The following is a 26,082-nucleotide window of genomic DNA, read 5'->3' as shown; positions in this document are numbered from 1 at the left end:
CCCCCGGGAAGGGTTTATTAGATTAACAAAACAATAATGAAGATAAACAAATTTGTGAAGGGCCCCGATTAAAAGTTAAATTATTTTGTGAAGGGTCCATTTTTAAGCTAAAATATTTTGTGAAGGGTCTGTTTTTATGAAAAGATATTTTGTGAAAGATCCGTTTCTAAACAGACCCCTGACTACCACATGGAGATATTTATAATGGCCTTTTGCCTGGTACTGATTGTAACCTTTTATTTTAATCTTCTATTAAGGATTTTAATGTTTTATTGTTTCACGTGATTCTGTGCTTGAAAATTATGTATCATCATCTCACTCTCAGGGGATGCTCCATCGCTATAAGATGGACATACCTGGAGCAATTTGTTTTTAACTATTCTCCTTCTTCTCTGCTGCCGTCATTTTGTAATTTTGTTTTGAGTTTAATAAATGCCACGGGTGTGATCTTGCCGGCCTGGCTGGTCGGCTGAGTGCATGCCCCTCGCGTTCGTGTCACGGTAATCTTTGGTGGTGGATTGTCCTTCCATATGCCCGAATGACGGTAGGGCGGTATATACTTTTTTTTAGTTAAATTAGCCTGAGGGTATATTTTTATGAAAATTCTGATAGCATTGAAATATTTCTTTGTTTCTTTTTGCAAGATTTTTGTCATCTGTAAAAAATGAATATATAAGATTTGCATACTTTTTATTTAATTACAGATGAATTAAAACTGAGAAAACTACTATAAAAAAATGCCTTTTCTTTCTCCTGAACTTATCTAAACTATAATTTTAATTATATATTAAATCCAGTCAAAAACAAGAAGAAATCAACAAGTATATTTAAGATAAATATATTTAAAATTTATTGTTCAGTTTAAACATACTTTTTAATTGTGTTCTCAGCTTAAATAAATTTATTTATAGTTTTTTCTCTTTCAAGATTTATAATAATTACTAGTTGTCTCAAAATATTGCATTTTACAACTACTTTTAAATAAGGATTCTTTTATTTTCAGATGCAAGCGTTTGAATCTTGAAGTTTTCAGTTATTTGTGGCATAAAAATCAAGAGAAGTTATTGCAAGAAATAATAACTAGTGGCGTTCATGCTATTATCATCAAGGTTGCTGCTCTTGGTAGGCATGATTTATTGTTGTTGCTAATCTCTATGATGATGTATAGTTTGTCTAAAGTAAGAACTCCTCTAGCCACTCGTCTGGACCTGTGATGGTGACTCTGGTAATGAGGTATAACTTTTTCACGGAGGGGTGTAGGGTCATTGTTTAAGATAGGTCATACAAGGGAGACTAGGGAAGTGTAACTCGCCAATTTTGAAATAAACTAGTGGGATGTATGCCTTATGAGAAAATTTTTTAGGGGGCAGCATTCGTTTCGGCCCATAGAAGATCCTATGAGAGATAAAAAATTATTCAATATATAGAAAATTGGTATTTTATTACTTCAATGCAGACTATTAGTTATTGTAATTATCTCAATACTCCAATTAATTTTGAGGTACTTTCAAGTACTATATAATGCATATTTATTGTCAAAATTTATCTCAAAAGCCGAATATACCTATTTTGAAAAATTGATTGATTTCTGGAAAATACACTCTTCTTTAAGACTTTGATTTTTTCAAAAATGTTTTCTTATATTTCGACTCTCATGTAAATGAAATTTATAACTGTTCACTTGTTTTTATATTGTAAAATTTTTTGAAAAAAAATTTGATGGCAATTTTTTTGAAAATTAACCTAACAGGTTTTTCTGAAAAACTACAGATATATAAAATTTTCGAAACTAATTTTGACAATAAATATGTATTATATAATACTTGAAAGTACCACAAAATTAATTTGAGTATGAGATAATTACAATAACTAATAGTCTGCATTGAAGTGATAAAATATCGATTTGACAATAAATATGTATTATATAGTACTTGAAAGTACCACAAAATTAATTTGAGTATGAGATAATTACAATAACTAATAGTCTGCATTAAAGTAATAAAATACCAATTTTTCTATATATTGAATTATTTTTTATCTCTCATAGGACCTTCTATGGGGCGAAACAAATGTTGCCCCCCGAAATTATTCCTCATAAGACATACATCCCACTAGTTTATTTCAAAATTGGCGAGTCACACTTCTCTAGTCTCCCTTGTTAGCCCTAGAGTGCAGAGAAAGCTACCCTCCCTGGAATGCTCTATTTTTGTTCCCATCGCAGCAGACTTTGTGGCAGGGGGGAGTTCTTACCGTAGACAAACTATGCACTTTCAGTTGGTGCTCATGAACGTAATTTTTTAATAGCATTTCAGAGACAATTTTACCTTTTGAGTAAAATGACAGCCTCCAATTTCATTCCATCCCTACTTAATTACTCTTGTTAAATACACTAAAATCCATTAATCTCAACAAATTTAAATAATTAAATATCATGTTCCAATTTTCAGTTAATGTTATGTATTAAGTAATGAAGTCAATTTCATACCCGTCGTTGAACAGCCGACTCACTTTTTTGGGTTTACAACTTTTAATGTTCAACTCCGTAACCTGGTAATTTTAAACCCAATCCAGAAGACAAGGGAACTCCTTGGGTATAGTATAGGGACCTGCCTCTGTGGAGGACTTTTTGATGGAACTAGCAGGCATTTGCGTTGCATGGAGAGGAAAACCTCCCACGGTTAGTCTGACAGCAAGGGGATTCTAACCCATGATTCGTCTTCCACTGAGTATATTTCACATCAGCACTGTGAAAGTTGGAAGCCGGACGCATAATTTGTCCCTTTTCGAAAACGAGATTTTTTCTTTTCTTTACCATGTCGATTTTCGTCATATATTATGCAAAACCATGGTTTTCACATTGTTCTATTCAATGTTTTTTACAATTTATTCAAGCACAATTCATTTCGGTGTATCGTTGCTCTGTGAAAGCGCCAATCATTTTACATGTTTGATGAAATACTTGTGAGTGACTACTGAACTGTGTTCGGTGAGATTATTCCACTCTCATGTGCAACTGTGCTGTATTTTGCAAGATATTCTCCATTTCAGGCTTCATTTTCCACCCTCTGAAATCGAACAGAAAAATCTCTCGATTTTTTATGGTGGTTAATGTAATCAAGAAAAAGAGTTCTATGTCAGAAACTTGTTATTTTCTGGTGATCATATAAAATCTTTGAAAATTATTTTGCATTTTATTAATGTATATAGTACTTGAAAATGTTTTTTGAGTGCTTAAAAAGTACTTTAAAGGTGCTTATTTTTTGTTGAGAAATTTGGCTACGCACCCTTCATAAGGGATATCTTATAACTCTAGTTTATGTATTTTTTTTACTGTTATAAACTATCAGTTGTAAAAATACAGGTTCCCTTGCCCTCCACTACCATTACCCATTAGATATATTCTTGCGTCCAGATATTTCACTCATATTCTTGTCTTAAAAATATCATAATTGGATATTGATGCAAAGTTATTTTGAAATGTTTCTTGTTATCAAGTTAAAATTTATCTATTTATTATTTTTAATTTTGCCCACACTCGAAATATTTGCAATCCTTTTGGCAGAATCACGGCGACACTCTCGCAGAATGTTATATAGTTCTTACAGAAAGTTTTTTCCTTTGAAAAGTGAAAAAGAATTTTTTTTTACAGAAATATTCACGCAATATTTGAATCGTGCATTTAGATAATGATTTTGTGAGGCTATTTGTATATTTATGCTGATAGTATCATAAATCGATTTAATGTTTCGATTGTATTTTTGGCAGTTATTGATATTCATTTTCCTAAGCATTTTAAATATTCCGATATATTTCAAACAATATGGAAAATTCGAATCTTGCATTTGAATAATAACTTTTTTATGTCTATAATTCTATCGATTTTTTTAATGTTATGACTTTTGATGTCCCCATTGTTTTTAAATTTTATATTTATTACGGCAACCTAATCTCAAAACACGCATTCGAGGAGTCCGATTCCCGTGATTTCGTTGTCCATCTATTTTCGGCAATTACTACTACGGATTTCCTGATTTTAAATTTTTTTTATTGTGATAATTACTTACAAAATGCTAAGAAGGTAATAATTTGTGCGTTCCCCCTCCACAAAATTCGAGAATATCACTCATAATAATAGAATGCAAAATTATTGCACTTTTTTAAATGAGTATCATGTATGTTTGTCCTTATTAAAAGTATCTTGCAGAAAGATGTTAAACAGTTTTGTCACTGATAGCTTGAAAAAATTCTGCCACAGGGTTTTCAATATTGATGTTGCAATTTATTAATATTGCAATTTATGATTCTGCAATTTATTAATGTTGCTCATTTATTAATATTGCAATATTAATAAATGAGTATCATATATTTTTTGTCCTTATTAAAAGTATCTTGCAGAAAGATGTTAAACAGTTTTGTCACTGACAGCTTGAAAAAATTCTGCCACAGGGTTTTCAATATTGATGTTGCAATTTATTAATATTGCAATTTATGATTTTGCAATTTATTAATGTTGCTCATTTATTAATATTGCAATATTAATAAATGAGTATCATATATTTTTTGTCCTTAATAAAAGTATCTTGCAGAAAGATGCTAGAGAGTTTTGTCACTGATAGCTTAAAAAAATTCTGCCTCAGGGTTTGCAGTACAATATTCTGGCAAATGATTGGTTTTTATCTGAAACCTTTTAAAGAAGATATAAAAAACCTTCTTATTCTAATAATTGTTTGAGATGGATCTCTTATTATTCAGGTTTGGAGCCTGAAGTGCACTTGGGTATGAGTCTTGAAGAAATCTATCCACACATGATTGCTATGGTAAGTGTTTTCATAAGATGATATTTCAAATTTCGATGACTTGTTTCAACAATTTACTTCAACAGCACTTTTTTCACGCAGAATAAACAGTACGGCTTGAACATTTGTGGGGAAGGTGGAGAATTTGAGTCTTTCACTCTAGATTGTCCTTTATTTAAAAAAAGATTGGAAATGTAAGTAGCCTTCTCTTATTATTTACATAGCTGCCAACTCTACTGGATTTTGCCAGTTTCCCCTGGTCTATTGGTTTCTGGTAATTCTCCCAATTTTTGTACATTTTAGAAAATTCCCTAAAAATGAGTAAGTTTCCTAAAAAAAATCCCGATTGAAATAAAATTTCAGTACTGATTAGTGCTTGCGTGCTGGAATATTTAAATAAGTACTATTAATACATAATGAAGCAAACCTGATTTATAGAGATCAGTTTCGAAGCTTTTTTTATTCTAAAATGTTCAGTTTATTTTTTATTCCAAAGTCTCTTTTTTTAAATTAATTAAAAAAAATCTTTTAACTGTCTTTAATGGATTAAATTCCTATAATTATTCGTAACTATCAGTAAACATAATACATAAGATTTCAAGTATGTTTAATGTCAATCATAACTAGAAAATATTGCAGTTTTTCTATTTCGATGACTATAAAAATCCCTAAAATTCCCCATGTATAAAATATTTGGTACATTATTCAACAATTATCATGAAATGTACGTTATTTCGTAAAATCTACTGGATTTTTTCCTATCCATGTTGGCAGTTATGTATTTATTTAATAAGTAGCCGCACTTATGAAATACTTTATAATAATTTCTTTCTACCCATTGTTAATGCTTAAACATTCAAAATTGGAGTAACACTTAATGATTGGAGTGACACTTCTGTGTTTATTCTGACCGCCATTTGCCAGCTTGGGCTATCTCAAGTTCCATACCAATTTGTGAACACTCTTCACTGATTTACTCTTTACAGGGTTGCCACAGGCAACTAAAATGCAACTATTTTTGGCATGAGGCGACTATGGTAACTTTTTTGTTGTTGCCTGAAAAGGCTAAAAAAACAAATATTTTCAGGAAAAGAAGGCTATTGGGAGACTTTTCTGTACTCCTAGCGATGTTTTTTTCTTCTTTTAAGCATAAATTGGGGGGAAAATCTGCACCCCACAAGATAGTTTCTGAACACACTTAACTTTTTTTTTCCTTAAAATTTTGAATTGCAAATTTGAGTCTTTACTTTTTAATTCGTTCAATCTGCACAAATTCCATTGTAAGTCTATTTCGTTTCTAGATCACCTTTTCAATGATTATTGCTACGAAATTCNCATTTGCATATTATGCTCTACTTTGCATTTCCTGAAAATTTCAGCTCACTCGCGTAAGTCCTTCATGGTGTTGCAATTTTCACAAACATGAGTTTATAACAATTGTATTCATTTAAAATAAATTTAAACAAAAATTCAATTTTTTTATTATTAGAAATGTGGGACCCTGTAATAATTTACTTCTGGTAAAAATATTTAGCTTCAATATTCAATGTAATTATATTTCAAAATTATTGAAATTTTTTTTAATTATTTCATTAAAAAAAATACTGAAGCAGGTTACAAATTTTAATAAAAATTTAAAAGGGGCTATTCACTCATTTAATTTACATTTGTAATGAAAATTTATTAAGGTTTTCTTACTTAGCTTAATTCTTTACATATCTTTATATATTCAGTGTAATCAATAATATTAGCCATGCTAACTTTTGAATATACTTTTATAAAAAAAACTTTAATCTTTTTTTTTAACTAAAAAAATGCACTTTAATTTTTTTAAATTATAGTTTAAATAAGTATAATTTTTTTACATAATTAAATAAAGTAATTATTTATTTTATGAATAGAATGCTTGATTGAGTATGAAATGTATTGTGCTAATATAATCAAGAAAGAGCCTCCTTTGATAATCAAGAAAGAGCCAAGATCCTTTGTCAGAAGCTAATTATTTTATCATGATGATATAAAGACTTTGCAAACGTTTTTAAATTTTTTTTCTATGAAAAAATTAGGGGGGGGGGAAACTATTACTACCCACATCTAAATTTTGATTATGCTTTTTTTTAAAATTGTGCTTAAAAATATTCTTGAGTGCTTGAAAGGTGCTTATTTTTTGTTGAAAAATTTAGATGCACACCCTGTCTATACATTTGAAATTTTCAAAGGAACAATTTTGCCCGCTCCTGTTTTTCTTATACTAACCAGAAACAAAAAAGAAAATGAATAAATAATGTCCAGATCTGAAAGAGGGAATAAAATAGTTTCAAAAAATAAAAAAAATTATTTAAATGTTTTGATAGTTTGTCCTTTTAAGATTGTTGAATCAATATATTGAATTGATTTTTTTTAAAAATCTGATCTGTTACCACATAATACAAGGCTGCCACTCCCAAACCTGGAAAATGCAGGGAATTTAAAAATCACCTAAAATAACAGGGAAAATGCAGGGAAGTTTGAAATTTTTCCTACAAATTGGGAAAAAACAGGGAATTTAAAAATCATCTAAAATAACAGGGAAAAGGTAGGGAATTTTGAAATTTTCCCTACAAACTGGGAAAAAGCAAGGAATTTTATTTCTTATTTTTGTCTTTTAAAAAATGCAGGCTTCTCAAAGGCCAATCCATAGGACATTTAAAGATGATAACTCAGCTATATTATATTATTTCATTTACAATAGCATTATTTGTTTTATGCTGAGCTGTTTCTCCAAGTTCCAAAAAAATTAAAAACTAAATAGAATTCAGAGGATTTTTTTCTTTATCTTATGCGTACACTAAGTTAAGGATAATTTTAAAGTTTTTATTGTGCTGCATAATATTGTATTATATAAGAGCTATTATTATTTTATGTAAGTGCAAATTTTTTATTAATAGCATGATAAAATAAATATTAAATCTGTACAATAAGATAAAAAAAATGTTAAGTTAATTAAAATCCATTAATAATTATTTTTTTACCGGCTTCTACGGTATTGTTTTCCCTCAATGATCTAAAAATCCGTAAAGAAAAGGGGGGATCCTCCCAAATCCATCCATAAATGTCCGGGACATTTTTAGAAAACGTGTTTTATATTAGCTACTTTATAAAAATAGAATTATAAATTCTAATTTATATTTATAAATATAGTAAAAAAAGTAAGGTAATGATTAGAATAAGTATGTAATTTATAATTAAAAAATTTAAATCACTAGCAAAAGGCGATATCTTAAAATGAAAAATTATCTTTCAAAATTTATTAAAAAATGAAAAATCAATATCTGAAAAGTAGAAATCACAAAGCCTCTTAATGTAAAAATGATCCTAGCTCTGATAGTGACTGCAGCTGTAAGATAATTTTTCTACTGTTGTATAACTTGTTTGCGCTTTTAACCCATTTCCATCCAAAGGTGTGTAAACGTACCATTTCAATAAATATTTTTTTTTTAATACTGTGATTTATATCTTCAATAATTTTATTTTTCTTCTATTGGGTTCTGAAGACATCTATAAAATACTAGCAATTAAAAACGCTTTCTGTTGAAAAATTTTCAAAATGCTCTGTTTATTTTTTTTTCACTTGAAACAATTATTGAATAATTAGACTTTTTGAAGATCTATGATAATGCCACTTGAGATTAATCATATGCTTTTGTGATCTATTAAAGTTGCATATAATTATTCCGCTTGAGATTAATCATGTGCTTTTGTGATGGATTAAAATTGCATCTAATTATTCTGCTTGAGATTAATCATATGCTTTTGAAGTGGATTGAAGTAACATATAATTATTTAGCTTGAAATTAATCATATGTTTTTACAATATATTTTTTTTGTGGATTAATATTGCATATAAATATTTCACTTGATATTAATAATATTTTTTTGATAAATTAAAGTTGCATGTAAAGACGGATTAAAATTGTGAATAAAATTAAAATAAAACAAATGTTATTAAAAAACAAAGTGTTCAATTAAATAGTTTATTTACTGATTTGTGCACCATTTTATTTTGCTAAATAAAATATTTTTCATGCGCAAAACCTTTTTGTGTCTTAAAAATGGTAATTTAAACATATTTCAATGAAAATGCCATGTTTTATAAAATTTTTAACTTAACCCATTTTAAGTTAAAAATTTTATAAAACGTGGCATTTTAAAGTTACTTAGAACTGGTTTCATTTTCTGACGTCGTTTAATCCCTTCAGAAATGTGATGTCACAGCTGAAGGTATCATATAAAAAAATATACGCCTTTATGGCTCCAAGATGTGATCTTAATATGTTACTCTCAAATTAGTACATTTAGTCTGTATAAATGTAGAGCATTTCTTTCTACCTGTCCAGAAGAGATTAATAGTGTTATTTGTGTTTTACAATCTGATTGTGTTTATAAAAATAGCGCTCATTAAAACTGACCTATTTTTCAGAAAAGAAAAAGAAACCATTATCCATGCTGATAATGCCTTTGCTCCTGTTGGTTACTTGAAATTTAAAAAAGTTGAACTTTGTGAAAAAAAATAAGGTAAAATATTAAATTTATTGTGAAATCTGTATTTTATTTAAGTTTGTGTCAATCTATGTTTAATGGAATAATATTGTTATGTCAAGGGTCTGTTTAAAAGAAATTTAGGTCCGTTAACGGACCCTTCACAAAATATATTTTCTTAAAAACGGACCCTTCACAAAATATTTTTATTTAAAATCGGGTCCTTCACAAAATGATTTTTCTTTTAATCGGACCCTCCCCAAATTTGTTTAGCTTCATTATTGTTTTGTTAATTGAATAAACCCTTCCCAGGGGCATAAAACAAGGAAGATGGATGTAAACGAATTAAGTTTTGTCTTCGGCAGGCGATTCTTCCATTATTTGTTGAAATGAATATTCTGCGTTCAGCGGTATGGGCTAAATACCAAATATGTGTATGTTGCATCTTTAATTTTGAAGCAGCAATTGCTGTTTATTTTTGAAATTTTTTTTTTAAATTATAATTTTACAGTGCTGAGCGTAATCTTGTATCTATTTACAATTTAAAAGCTCCTTAAAAAAGTTTTTGCAGTAACCGGACCCTATTTGCACAAATTCATAAAAGCAGGACCCTGGTTGAAGGAATGTGAGTAATTTTTTCACAATTTCACAAAAACTGGACCTTTCACAAAATGTCTTTACAGACCCCTGTATGTATTTTGCCTTCTCTGTACAAACTAATGTAGTGTTTTTCTATTGATAAGATTTAAAATCCATTGCAGTGCACATTTTATCCTATTTAAGTTCAGAAATTTCCAGGTTAATATAGTTTGTAGACACTTTTCTGTATGAAGAATTATACAGTTCAACTCTCTTGTCTTTATGATGGATGTGATTATAAATTTGATTTCAATGTGTTATCAATGTCTGTCCGTGCTATTTTTGGCTGTCCTAAAAAATGCTGATACATAGTCTGTATGTGCTGTCCATGTTGATTTAGCGTCTCAATATGATTCCGAAAATAAAAGTAAAGTATAAAATTAAATAAATAAAAAAAGTTTAATTTAACTGTTTGGCAGTTAGGGAAATGAGCAGTTTTCGTTTACTACTCAATTCGCACAGTATTACGAGTAAACAGTAATCAAAAGCGGCAGCTGTTTTCCCCCGCCGTTCTTTCGAAAATGTCACCCTTCTCGATGCCGTAGATAGCTCACCTGACATGTTTTAAAAATTTCTTAAAGTATTTTTATTACATAAATAACAGTTTTTACATACTTTAAAATAATTATTAAATAGTAAATTATAGATGATTATAATCAGTTATATAAATAATAATAGTTAATTATAAAGTTAGACAAATATTAAATTGAAAGGACTAAATAAATACAACTAATGTAAAACTTTTGTGAAGCATTTAAATACAGTAATTACCTAAAAATCTTTAAAAATCATAATCATCATCATAATTATCTAACTTTCGCTTTTGAGCCATTTTACTTTACAAACACCCTAAAAACGCTCCAAAATACGCATAGAAGGAACAAGTTAAAAAAAAATATTTCCCCTTCATTTTGAAATTATTCATGGAACCCGTACTGCCATCTGTAGGCAGTAAAACTAACAAAATTTCGTGAATAGGATTCGTCTGTAACGTAATCAATGCAGATTAATGATGGCGAATTAGCTCAGCTCGTCAGCTCGCATTGGGGAAAAATTTCACTTCGCAAGTAGTGCTCGTTTCTAACACCTTCGGTTGAAATCTTGCTCCCGAGCAATGTAGCATGATTCGATTGCTAGCCGAACTCGTTCATAACCAACAAAGTGATTAATAATTCACTGAAAGAACATCACTAGTAAATAAAAATTAAAAACCAAATAAACATTAAAATTTAAATCTATGTAAAAGTTCAATTCTTTCAAAGTGTTATTCTTTTCAGCATGAATTAAATTAATCTTAAGTATTTTACTCTAAATTTAAAACATTTGTTATTTCTCTTAATGTTAATAATATTGTCCAAAATATTATTCTGTAATGTAAGGGAACATATAATGAAACCAGAAAATGTTTTTAATTTATTGTTGTTTTCATGAGGACAAACTACATAATAATTCATTAAGTAAACATCTCTTTCAAAGTTAAAAACAGAATATTTTGAGGTTTCACTCACCAATCATTTTCTTACCCCTTTCTTGTTTGTCAAGCTTTTTTTAATCTTAAATATGTTAAATTTTTTTTTTATCTACCACAGACAAGTCAAAATACTTCTCAATTAAAAAAAAAAAAAGGATATCAATTAAAATAAAATTCAGGGGTGATTGTGCTCCGGAAAAAATCCGGATTTCCGATCAGAAAGTTTCCGGAAATCCAAAGTCCAGAAGCTTTGAGAAATCATCGATCACATTTATATATAAAAATACTTGTATATTTTGTTTAAAAATATTAGAACTGTAATTTATACTTGGCATCTCTTTCATTTGTAAAAATTTTTTCTGGAAGAATAATAAATGTGATAAGAGATAAAAGTAAACTTACACATAATTATTCATTTAAATTTTGCTACATGTAATTCATTTAGAATATCATGTTTTAAAAATTTCAATGAATTTAATTTATGAAGATATTAATTTTTTGAATGATTTTACTCAAGAAATTTTCAGGATTTTTGAGTTGGGCCCACAATCACCCCTGAAAATTTGTAATCCTATTTGTAAATACTGATGATCTGAATTTAATGGGGAACGCAACGAACTCGAATAGCCGAAAAACTCGGTTAAAGGGAAGTGTATAGAAAAGGAACAAAGTAGGTATAAATGTAATATATTTAACAAATAGAAAATTGTTACGAGTACACCACATACAATTCATATTATAATTAAAAAGCTTACTTAAAAACTCTACATAAGGTATAAGAATACATTATGAGAATGAAAGAGTTTTTACTTAAAAAAAGTCCTTAATCCTTTTTTGTTTAACATTATTTTGGCGGTTTTCTACAGCAATGTTTCGCCATTTAGGTATAACTGGAAGGGTGGTGTTGCCTCTTGTTGTTCTGTATCCGCACACCTGGAAAGTCTTGAAAAGTCATGAATTTTGGTATTGAACAAAATTTGTCATGAAATGTCATGATTTTAATGATTTTTTTAAGAAAATCATGGAAAGTTATGGATTTAGGTTGCTGAAAAATCTGATTTTTAAAATGAAATTTAAACATGGTGTTCCGANGTCATATCTTTTTAAAATATGAAATTTTTTTATCATGTTCTTTAAAAATTATGGTGTTTAAAAAATGAAAGAAAAAACATCATTTCTTGAACGAATTATCCTTTAAACTTCTGTGATTTCAGAATTTTTGTTATTATTATTATTTATTTTTTTTATCAATTTAAATTTCTAGCTGAAGCAAGCCAGTCATTGGTGATTTTTTTTAATTCCGAAATGAAAATCAGGAGTATTTCTTTCCTTTTAGGTGAACGAGAAAAGTTTCTTTAGAATATAATTCTGCAGAAAAAAATTATTTACTTTTGTATTTTTTTCAGCTATTTTATTGCTGCAACTCTTTCTTTACTCTGTTTTTTTAAATTTAAAATCTTTAAATATAACGATGCAAAGTATAACAGTTTTGGTTATACCTATCATTTCAATTTATGTTATTATAATGCTTTTTTAAATTTCTTGTGTTTTTGTCAGAGAAAATAGTAACTTCGTTAAGTCATGACAAATTCTAGGAATTAGTCATGGAAAGTCATGAATTTGAAAGCTTAAAATGTGACAGATACCTTGTCGGTATATTCAATAGCTTTTAGTTCATCTGTATGACAGATTTTTATATATTGATTTTCATCGTCACTGTCTACATCATCTTGGCTAAATTCGTTTTCATTATTAACAATCATTTCATCTGTAATCTCGTGATGTAGGTCAACTTGTTTTCTTTAGTGTTTGGAAAATAAAATAAAAAATAGTTTTAAAAATAAAAACAGGGTATCCGCACACCTGGAGAGTCATGAATTTCAGTATTGAACAAAATTTGCCATGATTTTAACTATTTTTGTTAAAAAAAATCATGAATAGTCATGTATTTTGGTCGCTGAAGAATCTAATTTTTAAAATGGAATTTACCCTTCCCCCCATTTCAGGGTGTTCCAAATATCTGAATTTGTAACAAAATCCCGACTCACAGACCACAGTCATATTTTATTAAAATAAAAAATGTTTTTTTATCATGTTCTTTAAAAATTCTGGTTCTCTTTCAAAGGAATGAAAGAAAAAACGTCATTTCCAACGTCAATTATCTTTTAAATTTCTGAAATTTTAGAATTTTTATTATTATTTATTTATTTTGTTTTATCAATTTAAAATTCTAGCTGATGCAAGCTAGTCATTGGCAATTTTTTTTAAATTCCGAAATGAGAACGGAAAAATCTGGAGTATTTCTTTCGTTTTTGATGAACAAGAAAAGTATCTTTAGAATATAATTCTGCTGAAAAAAAGAAAAAAAAAAATTTGCTTTTGTATTTTTTTCAACTATTTTATTGCTTCAACTCTTTCTTTACTCTGTTTTTTAAATTTGAAATCTATAAATTTGAGGATGCAGAGTATAACAGTTTTGGTTATACTAATCATTTCACTTAATGTTATTATAATACTTTTTTAAATTTATTGTTGTGTTTTTGTCGGAAAAAATAGTAACTTCGTAAAGTCGCCAAAAATTCTTGGAATTAGTCATGGAAAGTCATGAATTTGAAAATCTGAAATGTAGCAGATACCCTGAAAAAAATGAACTAGAACAAAAAAAATTCTTGAAATATTTGATAGCTCGGTTAAAGCGGAAACTCAGGTTATTGAGACTCTACTGTATTTTTTTTTATTTTCTTTGTAAATTAACTTTTTTTTATGTTCCTTTGATATACATATTGGTGCTTACTCTTTTGTACTGATCTTTTTTTGAAATCTTAAGATTTATTAAATTTATTTTTGTCTATAAGGCCATTCAAATATTTTGTAAGCACTCAGTGGTTTGCTTATTTTTGCTGACAAGGGGAGAGGAAAATTATAAGCAATGCTGAAGTAAAACATTTAAATCTATCTTTTCCCAAATTTTCTTTAAATGTAAAATAAAAATTTTAACTAAATGTAACACATGGAAATTTCAAGCTCAGAAAGAAAAATAAGAAAGATTTCTGTATAATGTTCTACTCAAAATTTTATAAGAGGAATTGAAATGTAAATTTTGCTTTACGTAAAGTTGCATTGTTTATTTGAATTTTATCCTAAAATTAGGTTACCGTAATAAAAGTTTAAAACAAAGTAAAAACCATCGTTGCAACTTTTTACGTAAGCAGTTTGTTATATGCTTGTTTTTGCTGTTTCCAAAATTGCCTGATATATGTTTACATAATATTTGAAAAGCCTCTTAAGTATAGCTGTATGTGTAATTATGTGAATCTTAATGTAATTATTATTTTTTGTTTCAGTGAAAGAAAGTTTATTTGTTATCTAAACAAGATTGGAAAAAGGGACCTATTATGTTTTTATGTCTGTCATCTTATGTTTTTATGCATTTATAATCTGGAATTGTCACATTAAAATGTTATTTTTTAAAATTATGTCTCATTGTTGTATTTATTTTCTGTTTGTTGTGTCAAATTTTTATCATAAATGTCTTTCATACTTTTCACAGTTTTATTCCAAGAAATATTTTGAAGATTAGTAGTTTTAAAGATTGTTTACAATTATTGTATTCCTTTTATTCTTTAGCAAAAACTAGACCAATCAGTTTCTCTTTTGCACGCAAGGAGTGTATTTCATGTAATTTCCCAATATCATTAGGTATTAAAGAAGAGTTAGTCAGTGTGGAATTGTCTGTTGAAGTAGTTTCTAAGTGAAACTAGTAACCTTAGTGGTTAAGATTCTGAGTGAATATGTTTTTTGTTAGTTGAAGTTCTGTGTGAAACTGGAACCTGTGTGGTTCGATTTAAGAGTCTGTGTGACTCATATTATTATTAAAGAATAAGCATAATCATTAAATGTGTTGATTGACTTTATTAATGGTAACCAAGGAATTTACATATATATATATATAGCGAAATGAAAAAATACGAAGAAAATTAAAAAAACCAATAAGTTTCATTTATTGCGCATAAGCTACAAGTAAATATGTTCAAAATAAAGATAAAACAAAGGAAAATTACAGACATATGAAAAAAGGGGGAACAAGGAAAATAATAATAATAAAAATTAAAAAAAACTGAAAAAAAAAAGAAATTTTTTTTTTTTAAAAAAATTCCGGAAAATGAAAGATGTAATCTTTTCATCAGCCCACACGATTATATCCGCAAAAAAGAGTGCTTTCAAATATTGCATCAATATAGCCAAAGCAAAATATATCAATACAATAATGTGAGGAGCACTCAAAAAAGTTTTACAAAAATTACAACATATAAAATAGAACCCAATAAGTAAAAATAACATGTAAAAACAGAAAATAAAATATTAGAAAAAAAAAAAGAAAAAANAAAAAAAAAAAAAAAAACAGAATAAAACATAATCTATTAAGCGAGCAGCGAATTATAATGAACTTACATGAATGGGAAATTTTTCAAGAATGATTTAAAATATTTTCGTAACAAGATTGCCAGATTGCAAAATCTGAAAACTAAAGCTCAAATTGAGCGTAACTAGAGGAGTTTTGTTTTAAAGTGCGTTTGATTTGCTGGTTATCAAGAATAGACTCGAAAATGGATGTGCGCAAGGTAATATTATGCTGGATAATTTAAAGAAGTTGATTATAAATAAGTATTTATTTAAGAAAAAAAATATAAAATAGAAAAGAGAAGGAAACATGAATTGTCTGTTTTGCACATAATTTTAGCCACGGATTTGCCCGAAATGGATTTGCACATGGAAAAATTATATAAATTAACAAAGAAATCCGCAGAGGACTGATTGTTAAGATATGGTTCCCACCGAAGTCAAGCATCACTGGATGCGGTTAGTGTGCGGGTGGGTGACAGCTTGGATCAGTCTGCGTAGAGAACGAGGGTGTGCGGTATGAGTCCTCGTTAAACTGTTCTAACGTAAAGTGCTCGACTTCGCGTGCAGGTCGTCGGCCTACCGAAGCGAGGATACTATCTCCTCTGCAGAGGATCAAAACTGGGATGGCATATCTTTGGATCATTCTCAGGGATGTTTCCCAGACCGTCGCCAATAGCCCACTGTACAGCTCTAGTGCGACGTAAGGAAACTACAACAACTCAACATTCACCGGAAGTCAACAACCACCGATTTCTGTCATTCATAGTAACACACACATCCAACAGTTTGCAAGAAATCCTGAGTATTGAAATGTGTTATTTTCTTACGTTCTTATAACCTATAAAACCAATAGACTGAATTTTATTGAAAAATAATATTCTATTTCATTTGCTAGTTTTAAAACTTCTAATCCTGTCAGGGGTGNCAATCAGTTTCTCTTTTGCACGCAAGGAGTGCATTTCATGTAATTTCCCCATATCTTAGTCAGTGTGGAATTGTCTGTTGAAGTAGTTTCTAAGTGAAACTAGTAACCTTAGTGAAGATTAGATTCTGAGTGAATATGTTTTTTGTTAGTTGAAGTTCTGTGTGAAACTGGAACCTGTGTGGTTCGATTTAAGAGTGTGTGTGACTCATGTTATTATTAAAGAATAAGCATAATCATTAATTGTGTTGATTGACTTTATTAATGGTAACCAAGGCATTTACATATATATATATTGCGAAATAAATAAATACGAAGAAAATTTTAAAAAAACAAGTAATTTTCATTTATTGCGCATAAGCTACATGTAAATAGAACTTATGAAATATGTTCAAAATAAAGACGAAACAAAGGAAAATTTCAGACATATGAAAAAAGGGGGAACAAGGAAAATAATAATAATAAAAATAAAAAAAACTGGAAAAAAAAGAATTTTTTTTTTTTAAAATTCCGGAAAATAAAAGATGTAACCTTTTTATCAGCCCACACGATTATATCCGCAAAAAAGAGTGCTTTCAAATATTGCATCAATATAGCCAAAGCAAAATATATCAATACAATAATGTGAGGAGCACTCAAAAAAGTTTTACAAAAATTACAACAAATAAAATAGAACCCAATAAGTAAAAATAACATGTAAAAACAGAAAATAAAATATTAGAAAAAAAAACAGAATAAAGCATAATCTATAAAGCGAGCAGCGAATTATAATGAACTTACATGAATGGGAAATTTTTCAAGAATGATTTAAAATATTTTCGTAACAAGATTGCCAGATTGCAAAATCTGAAAACTAAAGCGCAAATTGAGCGTAACTAGAGGAGTTTTGTTTTAAAGTGCGTTTGATTTGCTGGTTATCAAGAATAGGCTCGAAAATGGATGTGCGCAAGGTAATATTATGCTGGATAATTTAAAGAAGTTGACTATAAATAAGTATTTATTTAAGAAAAAAAAATATAAAATAGAAAAGAGAAGGAAACATGAATTGTCTGTTTTACACATAATTTTAGCCACGGATTTGCCCGAAATGGATTTGCACATGAAAAAATTATATAAATTAACAAAGAAATCCGCAGAGGACTGATTGTTAAGATATGGTTCCCACCGAAGTCAAGCATCACTGGATGCGGTTAGTGTGCGGGTGGGTGACAGCTTGGATCAGTCTGCGTAGAGAACGAGGGTGTGCGGTATGAGTCCTCGTTAAACTGTTCTAACGTAAAGTGCTCGACTTCGCGTGCAGGTCGTCGGCCTACCGAAGCGAGGATACTATCTCCTCTGCAGAGGATCAAAACTGGGATGGCATATCTTTGGATCATTCTCAGGGATGTTTCCCAGACCGTCGCCAATAGCCCACTGTACAGCTCTAGTGCGACGTAAGGAAACTACAACAACTCAACATTCACCGGAAGTCAACAACCACCGATTTCTGTCATTCATAGTAACACACACATCCAACAGTTTGCAAGAAATCCTGAGTATTGAAATGTGTTATTTTCTTACGTTCTTATAATCTATAAAACCAATAGACTGAATTTTATTGAAAAATAATATTCTATTTCATTTGCTAGTTTTAAAACTTCTAATCCTTTCAGGGGTGCGAGAGTGCACCACTTGTGCACTCTTTTTTTTTTTTTTTTTTTTTTTTTTTTTTTTTTTTTTTTTTTGAGAATTAAAACTTCTGGTATATTGCGTTTCATAATATGTATTTATTGATGGGGTTAAAGAAATATTCAATGATTTTTTAAGATAAAATATTTAGTGCTTTAAAAGGCATATAAAACTGACTTGTAGTTGATCTACATATTTTCTCCATTATTAAATGTTTATTAACATTTTTAACTGATAATTGTGGTTGAAACATTTAATTAATATTTACATATTTGAATTTTTACAACAAAAATTGTATGCTAAATTTTAGTATTGTCTTTTTCTAGATTCTCCAAGAGCTTGTTCTTTTACGAGTACTGATTTACGATAAGCTATTTTCAGAATGAAATTTTGTTTTATTTAAAATAAATTTTTAATAGTGGTATCATTTACGCGTCAATTTTCTTTTTTAAAATATTGTTATTTGTATAATTTCTTATTCGTTTCAAATACTTGTATAATTTTTTTTTCATTTTATTTCCGTACTTAACTTTTGTATATTGTAGTTATTTAATTCATAAATTAAAATAATTAGATGACTTTGTTTGAAAAGTTGTTATAGAATGCTTTTAAATATAATCTTTTATAATATTCTTCAATATTAATTTTTTTTAATCAGATCATGATATCAAGCTTAATTTGAATTAAGACGTGAGCAACATACTTTCTTCATCTTGAATTTATTAGTAACCATCAATGCAATTTTTTTAATCTGCACCCTCAATGCATCAACGATGCAATCTTGGGATTCCTGTAAAATGTGTCAGCGAATTAATTCTTTGCTATATTATTTGGAAATAATTCAGAAAACCTTTATATGATCATTTTCTCTAGAGCTTAAAGTTATAGAAAATTTTCTCCTCCATGATAAAAATTCAAGCGGAGAGTTTTTACAAAACTTCCTTTAACAAATTTATAACTTAATAATATATAACCAGCAAATTTGCTTTTATGTATTTTTAATATAATGAAATATATAACTTTTTGTTTAAATTATTCTTTTGCAGTGGTGGTAAAAATCCATTTGTTTCTAAGTAAATAATACTTGAGATAAATTATTTTCTGAACTTAAGGCATAAGGTGATAAATTTTTTAATTTTAATAATTTTTTTCTTTTTTCTCATAGTTTGCTAGATTGCAAAGTCTTGATGGAACTGATTTTAAAGAGCACACAAGACAAGCACTTCGTCACATCGTGCCTGATGATGTTGCTGAACTCTATAGCTGGGTGGGCAATAATGAAAAAAAAAAGATTTTTGAATTACAGAGTGTCAGATGCAATTATTGGTAATATCTAATCTCTGTTTATATATATACATACATATATATATATATANTGTATTGCTAAGGTTGCCTTTCTAGAAAACAATCTTATTTTTAAAGTATTTATATTCATTAAAATGGTATTATTATTAAATTTAGTTTTCAAATAAACATCTATAACCAGCTTTTTTTTTAACTTCGTAATATACTATAATTTTAGTATTCCATGAATTTTTAATGAGTTTATAAATTTCTAACATTCTCTGTGTTAGGAATAATTTATAAGAGTGCAATTGTTTGCAATAATCTTTTTATTAGTATCGCCATCTTCGTTTCCAGTCACAGTAGAACGATAATCATACGATACTTCAGTTATCCAATGACTCGCATTTTAAAACATTCTGATCATTGTTACATGTACTAACAGCTTTATCATTATTACAGTTGATGTTGCCAGATTAATCTTGTGCCAATGAATCAAATCATTTTATTTTTTTGTGAACTGTTATGTATGATGGGCAATAAAAAAAGTCATTTTTTTATTTAGAGAAATAAAGAGTGATTTTAGTCCTAATTAAAAAAGGGTCACCCCATGATGTTTTCCCTGAGAGTAACAGAAATCTGGGCTTCTACTAATTTAGTTTTAGATACCCTTTAAATAGGTTCTGAAATAATTTTTATGTTTGTTCATAGAAATACCTACTGGTTTGTTTATATTTTCTTTTTGTTTTGTTTTAGAGGCTGTTTGCAGTGTTTTCACAAACACTAAAGTAAATGAAGTTGAAAGCATTATTAAAGGCTGGTTGTACCATGCTAAAGAAAGAAGAGTTTATTCTGAAAAAAAAAATAAAGATATAATTGTGAAAATAAAAGTTTTACTTATGTGACTCTAATATTGTTTATTTTCGATTCTCATCTTTATTTGCATTTGTTAAATTTATGCTGCAAAAAATAGATAAATCCTTAAAACAGGTTATTTTTAATATCTTCAAGATACTGATTTAATTATGCCTTCAGCTAACAATTCTTCAGCAAAACATGGCAACAGCTGTTTTAATTTGTATATAAAAACAGATAATTTTCGAGTTTTATTTGTTTTTTAAATTGCATCATTGACACTATATCAAAACAATAAAGTATGTGATCCATAAACATATATTTTGAGTTTTTGATAAAATAGTCGCAACTTCATTTAAACTATTTATAATATAAAATATATTTTAGTAAATTTTGCAGGAGAATGTAATGAGAAATATTTTGCCAATTAAATAGTTTCAATTGATAATACTAGAAATTTAAATATTAATGCGAAGTTTTCAGTATTAGAGCATCATTAAAAAGAAAATTATTCATTATTTTTTTATAAGATCTTTAATATATCTACTACATTAAACAATATGAGCAATAATGAAGCAGTCGTAAATTACAATGTGCATAAAAGATTCAGCAAGGCTCATAATTTAATTTAATTAGAAATATTCTTTGAAGAAAACTAACGCTAATTAGGAAACTTATAACCTTCCTTTGTGTTCAAAGGGTACATTCAAGTAGACTTTTTAATAATGGCCAAGTTTTTATTCCTTAACAATAGAAATGTGAAATCCAATTAACTTGCAAATTTTTGGATTAAAATGATACATTATTCTTTTCTTTAGATACGTTTGTTTTTTAACTGTTTTACTCCCTTTTGCTTTACTAATTTTCCCTAAAAAAAATAGTTGAGGAATAGCCATTTTTCTGGAAAATTAGTAATGCCAATCAAGATAAGTGATATACAATTTAAAAACTATCAGACTTTTTTTCATTTAGAAAACATTTTTCTGACCTCTAATTCAGTAAATTTAAAATAAAAACCTTATTTAAGTTGCCAATATTAATAAAAATTTCAGAGATGAAATATATTTCCAAAATAAGACACCCTCCTATAACTATCACACCATTTCCAACATGCATCCCACAATTTACCTAAATCCTTACTAAACAGGTCTTTTTTTGTCCTAATGCCATCCTAAAGCGTTCTAAAGGTATCCTGAAACTGTCCTAGTTATGACATCATTAAGATATCTGCAGGTGGGACATACTAACACGCAGATGACATCCGTAGGACATTTAGCGGAAAATATAGGACTTCCTCTGGAAGTCACAGAATCCTAAAGAAGAAAACTTTAGGATGTCATAACGAAGTCAATGTGCTGTATGGGATATATCCGTTAAGGTGTACCAACGGTCAGTGAAAAGGTTATAGCTTTCGAGGGCTTTTTTTAGCGGTTTTTCTTAACAGTTTATTTTTGTGAAGATTTTTAAACCTGTAATTGTATTTGGATTCCAACAGCAATCTGTTAATGTTTCGGTAAACCAACGCGAAATTATTGAAAGTAAAATACCACTATGAAAGAAATGGGATTTTTTTTTCAACAACTGAAATTGTATTGAATAAATTATTAAAATGGCATTACACATTAAACATTTAAAATAAAAATTACTATAGTATTTGCCATCAAACTTTTTTCACCTCAAGAACGTCTTGTACTCGGATGTGCTAGTTATAAAACATGGCCTGGTTGGCAGGGCGCTGGACTCACGTTCGTGAGAACGAAACTTCGAATCCAGCCGGTGGAAGACTCCCCTAGTTGTAAATGGTGACCGGTGCACCTTAAATCTGTCGGATCACAAAGTCGTCCGTGTTCCCAGAACAAATTATACCTCTGGGGGTACTGAATTAGAGATTGATCGTTCCCCAGTTCAGGTCAAAATTACTATCTGTGGATGAATGGGTCCATCCTAGAAATAGGTAAGAAGTATGGGTGTGGCAGAAGTTGAAATTTTGGCCATAGATGGTTCCGTTCGAAAACAAGAAAAATTGCTCCTTTTCTGCCTTCATGACCGCCACCACCAACAACAGTTATGAGACCAAATATATTTAATAAAAGGTGCCATCACAATCTTTTTTTCTCTACCATGGTCAATGAGATTTGATGCAAATATTTGTAATTTTTTCTTTATATTTAGGTACATTTTATATTTCTTACAAAAGTAGGAGTTCCTGCTAAGATATGTACATATACACCCATAATCACAATTCTTTATAATCTAACCAAACACAAATTTGTTTTCATTCAATAAAATAATAGAAATAACTAAAAATAAGTTTTATTTATACCGAAGACAAAATGCAAAAACTATTACAAATTTAGCTCTTTATTTGAAAAAAAAATATCTCAAACAATAGTTTACTTCAATAAAAACATTGAAAACATTTGCCACTAAATTTAATCAAAAACTAAAAATAATTTTACTTCCACTATTTTTACACAGCTGAAGATTTGTAAATGAGTCATCATATGTTTAAACAAACCTTAATGTTGATTCAACTTATCTAAAGTTAATGTAATGAAATTTTGAAAGATATCTAACACGTGATTGCAAATTTTGTTTTTAAATAATGCAACTTAATTTTTTTAAATGAAAGTTACTTTGCTATTTAAATTTTCATTCAACTAAATTAATTTTAGAGTTTAGCAAAAGTTAATTTTATTTTACAGTTATGTGGGGATTTTAGTAATAGACTATGTCAACCTTCATCTATCAAAATGTACCTCATGTTAGAATCAAGTTAACATGTCTTATACGAGGGTTACTCTGAAATTTTTGAGATACGCGCAGACGAGAATTTCCAAAATAAAAATAACTGTTTAATTTTAAAATACAAAGTATTTTAACACAGCAGACGATTTTTACTGACTTACTTCAACTTGTTTCGCGTAGAATAAATTTTGAACAGAAGAGAAAATGGAGTTGACGCGAGAACATTTTCACGCTTTGATTTTCTACGATTTTATAGCAGGATTAAATCAAGAAGAATGCGTTCAACTGTTGCAATTAGCATTTGGTGATGAATCTCCAGCTCGTGCTACTGTATTCAGATGGTTTAAAGAATTTAGCAGAGATGGTAATTTTCTTCAGGATGAAGAAAACACAGGAAGGCCGCCGTCGGCAGTGATCCCGGATAATGTGTCTGTAATACGAAAAATGTTAAAGGATGATAATCGCTGTACCTATCAAATTATACAGAAGGAACTTAACATTGGATCCGCAGCCATACACAAAATTATTCATAAGGAATTACGAATGAAAAAAGTAGTTTGCCATTGGGTTCCCCATAATCTAACTGAGCACCAAAAAGAGGAGCGTGTCAGAATCGGTAAAGAAACTCTTAAATTGCAAAATAATGGTGGCCACCGCATTATTTCTAAAATTGTAAAGGTTGATGAAACGAACATACCGTTTTTTGACGTTCCAACGCGTCAAAAAAGCAAAGTATGGGTCTTTGAAGATGATCTCATGCCAACAGTGGTGAAAAGACAACGCGCACTGAAAGAAGTGCCGCTTTCTTCAGAAGAATGGGATTGGTCAAAGCCATCAAATTGGAAGGACAGAAGACAATAACAGCAAACTGGCATACCACTAAATGTCTTCCAGAAATTCTACAAGAAGTAAATGCTAGGGGACTAGTGCTTCACCATGATAATGCATCTTCACAAACAGACGGATTAACAGTTGAGTTTCTTAAACAAAAACAAATTAAAGTGTCAGAACATCCGCCGTATTCACCTGATATAGCATTGTGTGACTTTTGGTTATTCTTTAATCTAAAAAAGAACTTACATGGACGTCGTTTTCATTCACAGGAAGAGATTGGTGCGGCTATAAATGCATTTTTTTCATCTATTCCAAGAAGTGAATGGCTTGAGGTATTTAATGTGCGGAAAATTCGACTACAAAAGTGCATTGATGCTGGAGGAGTCTACTTTGAACACACCTAAAATTTTGTAAGTGTAACTTTAAAAATTCTAGTTGTATCTCAACAATTTCAGAGGGATCCTCGTATACTAGTGAATTAGGATTCAATATTTATAGTGGTAGTTACGCCACAGTTAGAATATTTGAAATAACCTCATTTATATGAAAGTCAAATTCGATTCTAGGATCCCTCCCTCCAGCAACGAACTTGCTTCTCTGGTGGCCTACCTTCCAGTCCACGGTTATACGTGAAGCCTACCACAGTTTCGCTTCAAAAGCTCTCTCCTCTCATCTTCGCAATATACCCTTAGGGGCCCACTGTGACCCCCCTAAATGGCCTATAAAAAATCTCTTCGGAAGTCTTGTTTGGTCCATAGACCCCTTCTAAGGGTCCGAGTTTGAAAATTATACCTTGATATTAAAGGGAGCTAGGGGGTCTTGCAATTTAAACCTTTCCAGAGGCATTTTATTTTTTTATTCTTTCTTTTCATTATTCCATTACGCTTTCTTTGCTGGATTTCACAAACAGAAAACACCCCATGCATGCTAGAATATCCGAAATGTTACAAAAGAAGTCGAAAAAGAGCAAATAAACTGATTTTCCTGGATTTTTACAGATTTTCAAATTTTCCCAATAAAAAAAATATTATTTCCCACAGGCAGAACCCTCCAGAATATCGAAAAACACATAAAAAAATAATACAATTTTAAAGAAAAAAAAGAATAAAAATTTTTTTCCGCAACTGGGATTCGAACCCAGGACCCCTCCCTACAGCAGCGAACTTCCTTGTCTGCTGGCCTACCTTCCAGTCCACAGTGATACGTGAAGCCTACCACATTTTCACTTCAAAAGCTCTCTCCTCTCATCTTCGCAATATTCCTTATAGGGGCCCACTGTGATCCCTCTAAATGGCCTATAAAAATTCTCTTTAGCAGCCGTGTTTAAACCATAGACACCCTACTTAGGGTCAGAGTTTGAAAATTATACCTTGATATTAAAGGGATCTAGGGGTTTTGAAATTTGAACCTTTCTCGAGCCATTTTATTTTTTTAATCCTCTTTTTTTATTATTCCATTACGCTTTCTTTGCTGGATTTCACACACAGAAAACACCCCATGCATGCTAGAATATCCCAAATGTTACAATAGAAGTCGCAAAAGAGCAAATAAACGATTTTCTTGGATTTTTCCAGTTTTTTCCCATTTTCCCAATAAAATTTTTTTTCCTACATGCAGGAAACTCCAGAATATCGAAAAACACATACAAAAATAATATAATTTAAAATAAAAAAATAAAAAAATTTTTTTTTTGAAAATTTGATCGTCCCTGGGATTCGAATCCAGGACACCTCCCTCCTGCAGCGAACTTGCATGTCTGGTGGCCTACCTTCCAGTCCACGGTGATACGTGAAGCCTACCACAGTTTGGCTTCAAAAGCTCTCTCCTCTCAACTTCACAATATACGTTTAGGGGCCCACTGTGACCCCCCTACTTGGCCTATAAATATTTTCTTCAGCAGCCTTGTTTGGACGATAGACCCCTACCTAGGGTCCGAGTTTGAA

General features: G+C 29.5%; 2 protein-coding genes and 1 long non-coding RNA gene across 3 annotated transcripts in view; all 3 read left to right on the top strand.

The window, feature by feature from the left end:
• The window catches only part of LOC107442365 (diphthine--ammonia ligase), a gene marked incomplete in the record, with an annotated part of 29,945 nt that extends 15,045 nt beyond the window's left edge, over nucleotides 1–14,900 (top strand). Inside the window, 5 exon segments of the mRNA XM_043050991.2 lie at nucleotides 1,004–1,122; nucleotides 4,753–4,817; nucleotides 4,899–4,990; nucleotides 9,256–9,350; nucleotides 14,769–14,900. Of these exon segments, the coding sequence (XP_042906925.2) occupies nucleotides 1,004–1,122; nucleotides 4,753–4,817; nucleotides 4,899–4,990; nucleotides 9,256–9,349 (370 nt within the window).
• A 3,544-nt stretch (nucleotides 14,901–18,444) lies between these two features.
• On the top strand, nucleotides 18,445–20,571 carry LOC139426678 (uncharacterized). The gene is made up of 2 exons (XR_011637903.1): nucleotides 18,445–19,744; nucleotides 20,459–20,571. It is a non-coding gene; the product is annotated as an uncharacterized lncRNA (long non-coding RNA).
• Nucleotides 20,572–23,509: 2,938 nt separating this feature from the next.
• LOC139426909 (histone-lysine N-methyltransferase SETMAR-like) lies at nucleotides 23,510–24,166 on the top strand. The gene has a single exon (XM_071187046.1). The coding sequence runs from the start codon at nucleotides 23,510–23,512 to the stop codon at nucleotides 24,164–24,166; it is 657 nt and encodes a 218-aa protein (XP_071043147.1).
• The last annotated feature ends 1,916 nt before the right edge of the window (nucleotides 24,167–26,082 follow it).

This window comes from Parasteatoda tepidariorum, chromosome 10, assembly GCF_043381705.1.
Source record: "Parasteatoda tepidariorum isolate YZ-2023 chromosome 10, CAS_Ptep_4.0, whole genome shotgun sequence".
NCBI lineage: Eukaryota > Metazoa > Arthropoda > Arachnida > Araneae > Theridiidae > Parasteatoda > Parasteatoda tepidariorum.
This window is presented reverse-complemented; position numbering and strand designations above follow the sequence as displayed.